The sequence below is a fragment of the Podarcis pityusensis genome (genome assembly GCF_964106645.2).
Source record: "Podarcis pityusensis genome assembly, chromosome: 4".
NCBI lineage: Eukaryota > Metazoa > Chordata > Lepidosauria > Squamata > Lacertidae > Podarcis > Podarcis pityusensis.
The window spans coordinates 54,039,524-54,052,330 of record NC_138027.1 but is presented as its reverse complement, the minus strand read 5'-3'; the positions used below and the strand labels follow the sequence as shown (position 1 = coordinate 54,052,330).

Below are 12,807 nucleotides of genomic sequence, written 5' to 3'. Positions count from 1 at the left end.
ACTAAAGCAGCATGTTGTTTTGGTGGTAGATATGGCAGTGAACACCTTAGAGAACCAGAATTTTGTACAGGGCTGGCCCTTCTTTAAACATCTTCAGAATACTTACACAGAGACCAATGGTTTGTTTGATTTTGGAATGGGTGGGGGAGAACTAAAAATAAACCCAACCAGAAACCAAGGCACCACTTGCATGTACAGAAAATGTACAAAGCCTATGCAGTTTTCCCTTGCACTTGCCTGTCAGTGTAGCGAGCCTTAGAGTTGGACCACAAAAAGTTAAGTCTTTTCCTTACCAAAGATGAATAAAATGGGAAGAAGAAGAGAACCACTTCCAAAGTGTTCCTTTGCACAAGAACATTTGAATCCAGCATTGACACACAAAAAGCTTTCACCTGTAAGAAAAGAACAGAATTGCATTTGAGGAATACACCCCTCTGCTGCCAAGGAATATACCTGGTAGTGGAGGGCATGACGGAGGCGCAAGCTTCCCTTGGGCAAAGGGAATGGGAAGTTGTTGGAAGTGTTAGGATGTAGTAAGGTTGATGGGGTCTGCATGAGGATAAAGTAGGTAAGAGTGTAATCCCCATGCTTCCTAGACTCTCTTTCTCACCTAACCTGTAGTGATTTTTTTCAGATGCCAGACTCTTAGGACTGCTGACCTCACTTCTTACTTCTCCCTTCCTTGATCCCACTTTTTGCTTCTCTCTTCTGCAGAGATGACAGAGCAAGCATGGCTCTCCTCATCTCCTTCTTAGTTAGGCAGAACTAGGGCCAGCTTTCGATCAAACATGCATTTCGTCTAACTAATGTAGCTTTCTTATTTTTCTATACTGAAGACTCTGTGGGCACTGAGGGACACTGAGAAACTGGAACGTGTCCAGAGGAAGGCAACCAAATTGGTCAAAGGCCTGGAAACGATGCCTTATGAGGAACGGCTAAGGGAGCTGGGCATGTTTAGCCTGGAGAAGAGGAGGTTAAGGGGTGATATGATAGCCATGTTCAAATATATAAAAGGATGTCACATAGAGGAGGGAGAAAGGTTGTTTTCTGCTGCTCCAGAGAAGCGGACACGGAGCAATGGATCCAAACTACAAGAAAGAAGATTCCACCTAAACATTAGGAAGAACTTCCTGACAGTAAGAGCTGTTCGACAGTGGAATTTGCTGCCAAGGAGTGTGGTGGAGTCTCCTTCTTTGGAGGTCTTTAAGCAGAGGCTTGACAACCATATGTCAGGAGTGCTCTGATGGTGTTTCCTGCTTGGCAGGGGGTTGGACTCGATGGCCCTTGTGGTCTCTTCCAACTCTATGATTCTATGGTTGCCTTCAGCGAAAAGTGTGTTCCTCCAAATAGGGATTCAGTTCAGTTCCAGTTCAAGGTTCTGCTGGTGCATATAAACTCACCCCCTTTCCAAAGCAGTTAAACTGAGGGAGATTTCACATGGTCCCTATTATTCTTAGATTTGTTGCTGTTGATCAACACAGCCAGAGAAAATGATCTGAGAAAGGACATCCAAGGATGGCTATGTATCACCTTCATGAGTGTATGATTAGTTTGTAGTTTGCCCATGCTTCTAGAATTGTTTGTTTAGAAACACATACAAAGAACACACATTACCAGTTGTGTAACCTACCATGAGCTTAGTATCAGTTCCCAGCATATACTTCTGCTGTTTTCCAGATAATTCTCTGTTGATATGACTAACAACAAAAAGGGAGGCAGGCAGCCTTATGGAAGGACTAACCAGGACACTCCCCCATAATGCTGAGTAAAACACTTCTTTGCCAATTACTAGAGACAACTTCACAAGTAAAGCATCTGTCCTGTGAAAACAAAAAGAAGTGGAAATGAGAAAGGGAAGTTTCTATTTTTTAAAAAATAATATTTATTGAGAATTTTAAGATTACAAAGAAACAAAGAAAAAAAGAAAGAAAAAACAAGTAACAATTAAACAATACAAATCAATAAAAATCAAAGTCAAAAAGCAAAAGCAAAACACATAATACATCAAAATCAAAAAGCAAAAATTAAAAAAAAAATTAAAAACAGATCCAATATTCCCAAATCCTTAACTGTCATTACCTTATTTCATTGACCTCCTCGCACCTCCCTTTTTTGTATTCTAGTTGTTAATTATCTCAGCAAATCCTTTCCATCTTTCATAATATTCTGTCATTAAATTACCTTAATCTATTTTAATTATCTTACCATAAAAAACCCTAAAACTTAAAACTTATTTATACCAATTTCTCATAACCATAACACCATTGCCAGAGGCGCCAACCCAGAAGTCCAAAAAAGGGAAGTTTCTATACCACTTCCATCAAATGACCATTCTTTTTTTATATATATAAAAAACGGCAGCTTAATCTAAAAAAGATCACTCACTCCAGTTTGGAACTGTCACTGCATTCACATTTTCACATAATTTGTCCCTCTGTCACGTGTTATACCCAGTCTAGGCCTGCTCTTTCTATAGTAAATTAGTATTGCCACTCATGTACGTCACAGGTATTCAAAATTGGGAACTGATGTTACGGAAGAAGATGGAGAAATGATTCTAGGGTTGTGCTGAAGGAAATTACTACTCTAGTCAACCCTACCACATTTTAGCAATTGTGACTCAAAGGATCATGGGACCATGCCTTCAACCATACAACTTAGATAAAAAAAGTTCACCCTTTGGCTGCTAATTATTTAATGCTGTCAGTATTTAAATATAATAAGGGGCTACTTATGGCCATCTGCTTTAAATCTCTCCTCCCCACCAAGTCACATCACTAATGGGCAAGACTTAATGTACGAGTCACCCAATGATTGCTCATAATCTGAATAAATTAAGTGGACAGAATCTCTTGATCGGAAAGAAGTAATCACCTCAGGAAGTGCTGATAAGAACAGGATGCAAGCTTCCCACCTTTGTTTCTTCTCTTTCAAATACAGATTTTTGCGAAGACTTTGCTTGGGAGGCGGGGAGTACCAACATGTGGTGGCGGTGAAACATATTGGAAAGGTAAGTAATACTAACAGTATCCCATTCACCTGCCTTTTGTGGATTTTGGTGGAGATCTGGTGTCTGAGAAGGCTTTAATATTTGAAAATCATTTCTGATAGTTCAGTTGTCTACATAACTGGATTAATGTATACTATGAATTTACAGAATTAGAGAAAGGAAGCGCGCATCCTGAGAGCTTAACCAAAAGGAAACCACCCACACAAGTTATGTGCATAATTAAATAATATATGTAGTAGAGACAGACTTGACGGCTGACAAGACTCTCAACTACACTGCATCAGTTCTGCATCACTGATGTTCCAAATCTCATACCAGTCATAATCTTGTTAGAGGCCTTAAGTCTCTATGTTTCATCCCCCACTCCTATCTACAATAGGCAATAGTAACATACTTAACACTCTTATAAGACTGTAAGAAAAAAACATAAATGCGTAGGGTGAATTTAGAGGATAAAGCTCAAGCAAATGTTTCCATAAAATTCTGAAAACAGGCAAGGCTTTCTCTAAATTCCATTGACAGAGCTTGTAAATATTAAGCAGAAGGGAGTTTCTCCTGCTGCTTCCAGATGCCTTTTGGCACAGCGACATTTCCATTTGTACCCAAAAGAACCTGCTTGTTTGCACTTATGATTCTGCAGCCACAGGCACTTTCTGCTCAAGTTGTCCTGTGGCCCTTGCCAAATACAAACAGAATGTCTTAACTCTAAATCCTTACGGCTCTGACCTTCCTGTTTCTTTCAGTAGCTTGTCTTCTCTGACCCCACCAAGAGCCTTTCCACATAACCCATACTGCACAGACGAGCAGCTCTTGGAAGTGGGGGGTATCTATTAAATAAATATATTTTTAAAAAGTTTTAAAAATGCAATGACATTTATTGTAAGAGCAAGTGATACCAACCTGTCATAGATTTCTGACCCTTCCTCCAAACCGGGCAGGAGTCCAATTAAGAAGGCTTGAAGACTTGGCAAGAGGCACTTCTGCAGTGGGATAAAGTATTTCTCGTACAGGCCAAGAAGAACAGGCCTCACCGACATTGCTGCATTTGCCAGCAATGGAAACAAGCCTGAGCTGGAGACAGAGAGTGAGAGATTTAAAAAAGGGGAGTGTGTGTCAGTCATTGGTTGCATTCACACATTATGTTAAATTATGGCTTAGTATTACAATGATGAGTTGAATGGGGTCTTGGGCTTGTGCACTTCCTTCTCCCCTGAGGCAGCTATGAGAAAGTTTAGAAACATTTGTTCCCATTTGAAATTAACCACAGCTTTTTGTGACTACTGAAACCTGGAAAACTGCGGCTAATCTTAGTTATTTGTTCAAACAGGTTAACCTCAAACCACACTTTATGAAGTTGGCTCGTTTCAACAACAATAGTGAAGACTAACTACAGTTCAGGGTTTGTACATGACATTAAACTGTAGTTTACCTGAAACAGAAGCTCCAAATCTGCTTTTTGCAGTCGCACTTGAGGGGAGGGGAAGCGTGAGCTTGAGCGCCTTCTGCAACTCATCCTTGCAGCACTAAACCAGAGTTTAATATTATCTGCAAGCACAGCCGCTAATATTATATTAAATTACAGTCTTACTTTTTAAGTAGAATGTTTACCTGTATAGAAACAAGTCCTTTGCAAGCCATTTGGTTCCAATGATTTTAAATATTATTTCATAGGTCTCTAGTGCCTTTAGGTGCACTCCACTGGGCAACGCTGGATGTAAACACTGAGATAACCTCTTGCTAATAATCAGACGCCTTGGTAAAAGGGAGTACTTCAAATTACTTTGAAGAGCCTGTAAAATAATGGTAGGAATTAAATGTTATAACTTACATCAACATTTGTCAGCAAATGAACTTAGCTAAAGCTTTACTGTAATCTTCTACTTAACAGAACTAGCCTTCAGAGAGCTGAGGCTGCTGAAGAGGCCAAAGATCACCTCAGCTGTGAGTCCTGGAGAACCTGTTCCCTGCCTTGCTGGCCTTTTCCCACATGGCCTGAGAGGGTGGGGCCCGGACTGACTCCAGTTACAAAAGCTGAAGCTGCCGCAAACACTCTTGGGCTGGGGTACTGTTTGTGTGTGTGAGGGGGCTATTGCTGTTACTGATATTAATTGTTTTGTACCTTTATTTCAGATCTTATGTGGAAATTGTTTCAATTTGGTTGTGTATTTTTGGTGTTTTATTTATTGTTTATGGCTTTTCTTATGTTGTAATTATGTATTTTTTCATGCTGTAAGCCACCTTGAGCATGGTTTTAACTATGGAAAGACAGCACAGAAATCAGATTATGTATGCATGTTGTTACTAGCAGACTTATGGGGACGTAGGTAGCGCTGTGGTCTAACCCACTGAGCCTCTTGGACTTGCTGATCAGAAGGTTGGCAGTTTGAATGTGTGCAATGGGGTGAGCTCCCATTGCTCTGTCCCAGCTTCTGCCAACTTAGCAATTTGAAACATACCAGTGCAAGTAAATAAATAGGTACCACTGTGGTGAAAACGTAAACGGCGTTTCCATGTGCTCTGGTGTCCATCATGGTGTTCCATTGTGCCAGAAGCAGTTTAGTTACTCTGGCCACATGACCCAGAAAACTGTCTGTGGACAAACGCCGGCTCCCTGGGCCTGAAAGCGAGATGAGCTCCGCAACCCCATAGTCGCCTTTGACTGGACTTAACCGTCCAGGGGTCCTTTACCTTTTTACCTTTTAATTGTTGCTCTATACTTGGTACAGATAGTTAACTGCTGATTTGATACTTGGCATGATGAGGGAAGTGCCTTTCCACATAGTATGCCTCATTGTTTTAGTCACATTTTTCCTTAGAACAGTGCTTCCCACAAATCTCTCTCTCAGTATCAATTCAACACAATATTATATCTGTGCTTTATAGCTGGGAGTGCAGTTAGCTTTATTGCTTTCTATACTGGTATGGGGTTGCTCGTGCGTAAGTTGCCGCCTCTCCTGGCTATGTTGCCTTGTTAAACCTTTCTGTCTGGACAGCCCTTCAATTCGTGGCTGCCTCAGTCGCTAGCAGAATCCGTCAGTGGGCGTTTCTTAAACCTTTTCCAACATAAAAGTTGTTTGACACCCAGGCTCCTCCTACTTTCTCTGCGCGGAAGTCTTCTGCGCAGGGAGGGCGTGGGTAGCGGAGGACCAGTGCTCTCCCCGCTGGTGTCCGGTGAAGAGTCTGGGAGCCCTCTCGCCGATTCCCCCATCTGCCCCTCCTTATTCCTGGTGTTGCACTGAATTGCTTCCCCATCTGCTGAGCTGCCTCTCTCCCTGCTGGGCCCTTCTCCAGCATCATCAGAGAGCCTTCCCTCCACCTCTAGCTCCGATGTCAGTTCCCTGACACTTTCTATCTTCTCTTTTGTTCTTAAGAATGGCAAAATACGAATCACCCCAGAGCCTAAATTCTTCCTGGAAAGGCATGAGGATTGTCCTCTTTTGTTTTGGCCATCAAGAGCTAATTTGCTTTTTAAAATATATATTGCGTATGTACGTTTCCTCCCCTTGCTTGAAGCGCCCAGGTCTACACCCACTTAGTGTGAGTAAAACTTGATCTCAGGCTACTTAACTAAGCATCATGATGGCCACAAATAAACAGGCACAAGTGTCATCTTACTTTATGAAAAGGAACCTAGGATATTGTAGCACATTACAAAATAAAACACTAACAAATGGTATTGCAACATAACTTTCATAGCCCACTTTATCAGATGCATGGCTAATCTAATTGGGAAGGTTACATATTTTAGTACAGAAATGGCAGTGGCTGGGATGTAGGAATCTGAAATGTCAGACAATGCAAGAGAGAGTTCTTAAGTATTTCAGTCCTTTGCAGATTTCCATTTATTTCATAGAATTGTAGAGTTGGGAGGAATCGTGAGGGTCATCTAGTCCACTCTGCTGCAATGCAAGAATCTCAAAATGTGGTCCCCATACAATTTGACTATGTATACAGTTTGCGCTACCAACCCCTTAAACTGTTGTTCACCACTCTGAATCTAGGGATTGGTTTCAGAAGGACAGAATTGTGTTAAACAAATGAATGTTTTGTGGCATAGTATAGTAATAGTTGTCTCTTTTCACGGAAGTCCTAGAACAGGCAGAATATGTAAAAGCTAGAATATATCACTGGGTTGGGAGCAACTAGACAGAGTGTAAACTTCTGGACTATTTGTTAAGGGTGTGTGAACTGCTATGTTGAGTTTGCAAAAGTAAACTGATCAAAGATCCAAAGGACTGCAGCTAATTTGTGATCCATAATGCAAAAGAATACGGCATTGGAAAAATATTTTAAAATTCATTCAACAGGGTTTCCCCCCCCCCCTCGTGTTTTATATTACAAATTTAAACCCATCTCGAAAATTTTGCTAATCGTTTTCATTTGTACAAACAAATGGGTATGGGTGTGCAAGGGCTGTATTGCTATGTCACTCAAACATTCAGCTGAACAGCTCATGGGGGCACTAAAACTTCTTATCAGAAGGACTCAGTTACCCTATTTGTCACATGATAAGGAAGTAGTATGAAGCAATGGTCCACACTTCATGCTAAGCCAGGCCTTGCCTCAGTGCAAATATGTGGGTTCTCAGGAAGGAGCTCACAGGCACTTTGTTCTTCACTGGTCCTTTTTGGTGCAGGAGTGAGCTAAGCTAAGGTTTTCTTAATGTGTCATCTGAACCTGGCTGATAGTTAAGCTCTTGCCTGACTAGCAATGAACTGTATTATTATTAATACTAACAGTAATAGTAATAAGAATAAGAATAACCGGCCCTTCTGTCTATGTTCCCAGGGCAGGTCACAACAATTTAAACTGCAACATTAAAAATAGCTTAAAGCAAACTACCTATACTTTTAAGGCAGCAAATAAATTTTGAAATACTGTAAATCAAACACTACTATGTTCAACATTACTATGACAAGTTAGCCTGGTCAACATCTGCTACAACATCAAGACCTGTCAACTGGAAAATCCCCACTATCCTGTTGAGAACTTAGTTTATACCATTAACTCTAATTAAGACCAATTACAATCACTGCCCGTAACACCAATGGGGCATTTAAGACCCAGAAGCTCAGCATGTGATTTACTACCTGCAGCAGAAAAAGACAAGGAAAAAACCCTACACATGCAAGTTTGAAAAGGGAAAAGAGTATTAATGCACATTTAAGCAAAGGAGTTAAAGCTATTACTGTACTGCTTTGCCTGGCACATATAAATTAAGTGTGTACAGTGGTACCTTGGGTTAAGTACTTAATTTGTTCCGGAGGTCTATTCTTAACCTGAAACTGTTCTTAACCTGAAGCACCACTTTTGCTACTGGGGCCTCCTGCTGTTGCCGCGCCGCCAGAGAATGATTTCTGTTCTCATCCTGAAGCAAAGTTCTTAACCTGAGGTACTATTTCTGGGTTAGCGGAGTCTGTAACCTGAAGCGTATGTAACCCAAGGTACCACTGTATCTCAAACTAAGATTAATTTGCAAGTAGTCATTCTGTCTTGAAAACTGCATTTATGTGCCACAAATACCCATGTTCTAAGCAAATGAATCACATTCCAGTGAACATTTCAAAGAAAAACCTTCTTATTTTCCAAGGTTTTCCTGTTGTGTTATGCCAGTGCCTAGCAGCTACAGAGTAGTTTCAATTGAAGAAGCAAAGAACAAACTAGGTGAATATGGTCCCCAATGTTAATTTTTTCTCTCTCTCCAAAGATGGGGAAGTTAAGCAGTTCCTTTCCCCTGCCGTTCCTCTACTTAACTTGTAGCCTCCCAGTCATTAAACATACTCACACAAAACCAAGAGACTGTTACATGCATATGTTGCATAACGTATGCTGTGGCCATGAATAAGAGTTGCTCTGCATGATTCTATTCCATTGCCAATAGAAAGAAAATGCTACCATTCCCATACTAACGTGAATAGTCAGTACATAAAAGCCCATATTAAAAATAGGTAAGAAGGTCATGGTAGAATTGTTACAGAAAACTTCAAGAAAGAACAGTGAAGAAAAGAAAGCAATAGGAGCTGGCTTATGCACATTCACAGAGGCAATGGCAAAAGTGAGATATGGCAAAGATTTTTTAAATATTTTATATATGCCGTTATAAAACTTGCAGCTGGCAAGCATATAGGAGAGAATAAGTCTAAGATGATGCCTGCTATAAATACATGCAATTCATCTACAAAAGGAAGTATGTTTCTTGATTCAAAAATTACCGACAGTCAATCAATACAATTTGTATAAAACTCACTGACTGATCTACAAATATATTTTAGGACTATCAGCCCGCTATTAGGATTAGCTACTGCAAATATTTTTGCACATGCCTGTTAACTCAGACCAAGCTCAAAGTGTACAGGATTACAGAGTATACTGGGATTGGTCTGTGCGGTGCCACACCACTGACCTCTCAAGAGCTGCAGCTTATAAGAACTGTGAGGAGATGGGTCAGGGTGCTGGTGAAGTCAAGGCTACACGGGTGCGCCAAGAGTGCCAGTCCAGCGCTCCCACCAGGGTGCCTGTGCAGTCTCTACCTTGCTGCCACCCTGACCTACCTCGCACCATTTAGGTAAGTGGCAGCAATGCTTTTGTCAGAAGGATGGTAATATGGCACCACCTCATTACCCCAGATGGCCCACTTGGGGCACTTGATGTCATTGGGGCAGGCACCTCTAGAGACCCAAAGGGAGTGGGGAAGATACAACAAGCCAGCACACTTTCTGGATCCAGTTTCCCACCCCTGATATAGGTTACTGCAAAACAACGAAAGGATTAGTAAGTGTGCATCTGTGAAACAAACAGGTATTGAGGAATGTGCAAGCAAAGCATAGCCCAAACCAGGGTTTCCCAAGCTGTGGTCCATGGACCCCCAGTCTTCCATGAGCTAAATTTCAGGTGATCTGCAGTGTGTCTGAATTAGGGCTAGGCGATACCAGCTTTTCAACATCATGGTATATCACCAGCCAATATACCGTGATGTTGAAAAAACAAGCTATATTGGCCTCTGCCCGCGAGACACCAGGTGAAACTGCCCCGGTTCTCATCTCGAGGGGTGAGGCGGTTTCACCCAGGCTTGTGGGCTGGGACAATGCAACTTGTTTGCACTGCTCAGCTGGGGGGGGGGGCGGTGTCCTCAGCTGAGCAGTTTAAAGATGCAGAGGAACAAGCTGTATCGGCACCTCACCGATATAGCTTGTTTTTCCCTCTCCGTCGCATGAGGGCAGAGTGGGATGGCGGTTTCACTCAGTGATATACTGATATATTGCCCAGACCTAGTCTGAATTTGTGGTTGAAGATGAAAGATAGATTTTTAATTGTATTGTATTTTTATTGCTTCTTACATTGTACAACTTGCCATTTGAATTCTATGAAACTGCAATTGCTGCAACAGACAGAAAACTCATTAAATGGTCTGCCAAGACCAGGCATAGGCAAACTCGGCCCTCCAGATGTTTTGGGACTACAACTCCCATGATCCCTAGCTAACAGGACAGCTAACAGTGGTCAGGGATGATGGGAATTGTAATCCCAAAACATCTGGAGGGCCAAGGTTGCCTATGCCTGGCAAAGACCTTCAGCAATTCTCAAGTGGTTCAAAGGGGGTGGGAACCGATCTGTCAGGCTGCATGGGAGGCCTAATTCCCTTGGGGCTAACTCAAGCTGAAAACGAAATGAAGTTTGGGACAGGACAGAGAACAGTGAAACTAGAGGAATTATTGTGGAGATAGAAAAAAGGAAGCACAGATATTTCTCTGTTCCAGGGAAAAATGGAACGTGTGGAAGTCTTGTCTTAAGGCCTCACAGCGACCTAGGAGTTTATCGCAGCTGATTTACCAAAGCTAAAGGGAACTTTTCCTTTTGAATTATGGGTCATGGTTTTACTCTACAGAAATAAGTGTCATGCAGGCAAAGGCAATGATGGGAAACTGAAAGTAAGCAAGGTTTTAAAGGTTCCTTCAGTCTCTAAAGGAAGGCAACTTGTTTCCCTTGAGACCCCTTAATTGGGGAAAGGAAGAGATGGGTTGAAAGGGGAGCAGGAGGCTGCACATTCCCCTTAGGTACACAGCTGGATCAAAATCAAGTCAAAGATAGAAGAAGGGTAGGAAACAATGGGGGGAAAGGAGGTAGGAAGGGGAGCACGCCAAATTAGGGTTGGAGAATTTGTCTCAGGAGATATCGCATGAAGACTGAAGAACACCAGGGTCCCTGGAGAGAGAACTCTTAAAAGATTTTGCCTTCCTTGGGATGAAGCTTATCCCAGCACAAAGGAAGATGAAGTGATCTACAGTATTTGGTAAGCTGGTTGGAGGCAAGCCTCCCAGCTACTGGCACTGAGTGAAAAAGTGGAAGCAGGTTCCATGTGCATAACTAGATCGAGGATGAAGGTCAACAGAGCCATCTTCTTGCGTCGTAATGACATCAGGTGATTGACACGGAAAGTGCATCTTCAGAATAGGTTGCCATAACCACCAAGTGGGAGTTACACAGACTTCCTTTGAGCTTTGACAGGTGTCAATCAGCTGGAAGGAACTGGGAGAGTGCCTTCAAAAGAGCTTGCTCTGGAGAGAAAGAAATGCTCTGTTTTAAACAGGGCATTTCCCCCTCTGCACAGGAAATGGCTTGGATTGAAAGTACTGTGAATCGTTTTTTCCAACACTTTTGGATGCACTAGGGAGCTGCCGACAGGGAACTAACTCCCCAGGGCGGCTGATCCCAACTGACTGGTGTTGATAGGGAGCTCCTCTTGCAAAGGAAGAATCAGGAGCTCTCTTTAAGATCCTGACAGTTTCTTCCTAGCTGCATATGTAGGAGTGGTTTCTGACAAATTCTTTCATGGATCAAATCTGGACCAGCACCAGGCCTAATTAGGCTTGCAGGGTAGAGATTCTTCACCTCTGGCATCAGGGTAAGCAAATATTCTGTTTATGATAGCTTATATATGCTGCTGTTTAACTATAAGCCCTTGCTTTGCACAGTTGCATCCAGAACGATGCTTTTTTCGAGTCAAAGTGCTAAGGCAGGGATGAAGAACCTTTTTAATCCCGAGTGCCACATTCCCTTTTGGATAACCTTCTGCGAGGTGGCACATGGCTGTGGTAGGCAGTGCCAGAGGCTAAAGGAGGCAGAGCAATGAACATGAATTTTACTTTTGTACAGTAAACTAGTTTCGACACATACTCACACACCCTTCTTGTATCTTCCATCCAGACAAACAAGCAGCATTACCCAAGCTTAAGGACACATTCTAGCCAGGCAAAAAATATTAATAACTGAGCGTGTAAATCAAGGCAGGAGAGGGATATGGCTGGGGAGAGCTGAGGGCCATATAGAAAGGCCCGGAGGGCCGCAATTGGTGTTTGACCCTGAGACTCCCCCCCTTCACTGAGTGGTACACTTAAGCTGGCAACAAAGCTGAGCTCCTTAGTGACATGAAATACGAAGTGAGAATTTTGCTGTTATATGTGCAACTTGGTTCCATCACAATGCATTCAAACCACAACAGAAAAGTGACCAACCATTCTTGAAAGTTGTCACAGTACACAGGGTAAAAAACACTGTTAACTCACGTCAGTGATATGGGAAGTTGCATCATGGCAATTCATGACTTAGGAAATTTCAAAGAAGCTACAATTTCAAGAGAATCAACTGGATTTTTGGAAGCATAGTTGTCCACACAATCCAGCATGGCTGTTTGGATGGTTTTATTGCTCTGCCACTATCTGTCCCTCCAAACTATCATTTGCAGCTGCTTTTTGTACTTCTGTAAAAATTGGTTTGTTTCATTTTGCAATTGCCTTTTG

The 12,807-nt window shown here is 42.1% G+C and overlaps 1 protein-coding gene across 2 annotated transcripts in view; it reads right to left on the bottom strand.

The window, feature by feature from the left end:
- DOP1B (DOP1 leucine zipper like protein B) overlaps positions 1–12,807 on the bottom strand; it is a 65,810-nt gene that overhangs the window by 48,349 nt on the left and 4,654 nt on the right. For both annotated transcript variants that reach the window (XR_013986041.1, XM_081004407.1), the window contains exons 3-6: positions 4,619–4,800; positions 3,911–4,081; positions 1,631–1,820; positions 294–392 (exon numbers count right to left, since the gene is read on the bottom strand). Coding sequence is in view for 1 of the 2 variants with exons in the window: in XM_081004407.1 (XP_080860533.1) it covers positions 294–392; positions 1,631–1,820; positions 3,911–4,081; positions 4,619–4,800 (642 nt within the window). In the remaining variant the exon portion in view is untranslated. The remainder of the gene's footprint in view (positions 1–293; positions 393–1,630; positions 1,821–3,910; positions 4,082–4,618; positions 4,801–12,807) is intronic.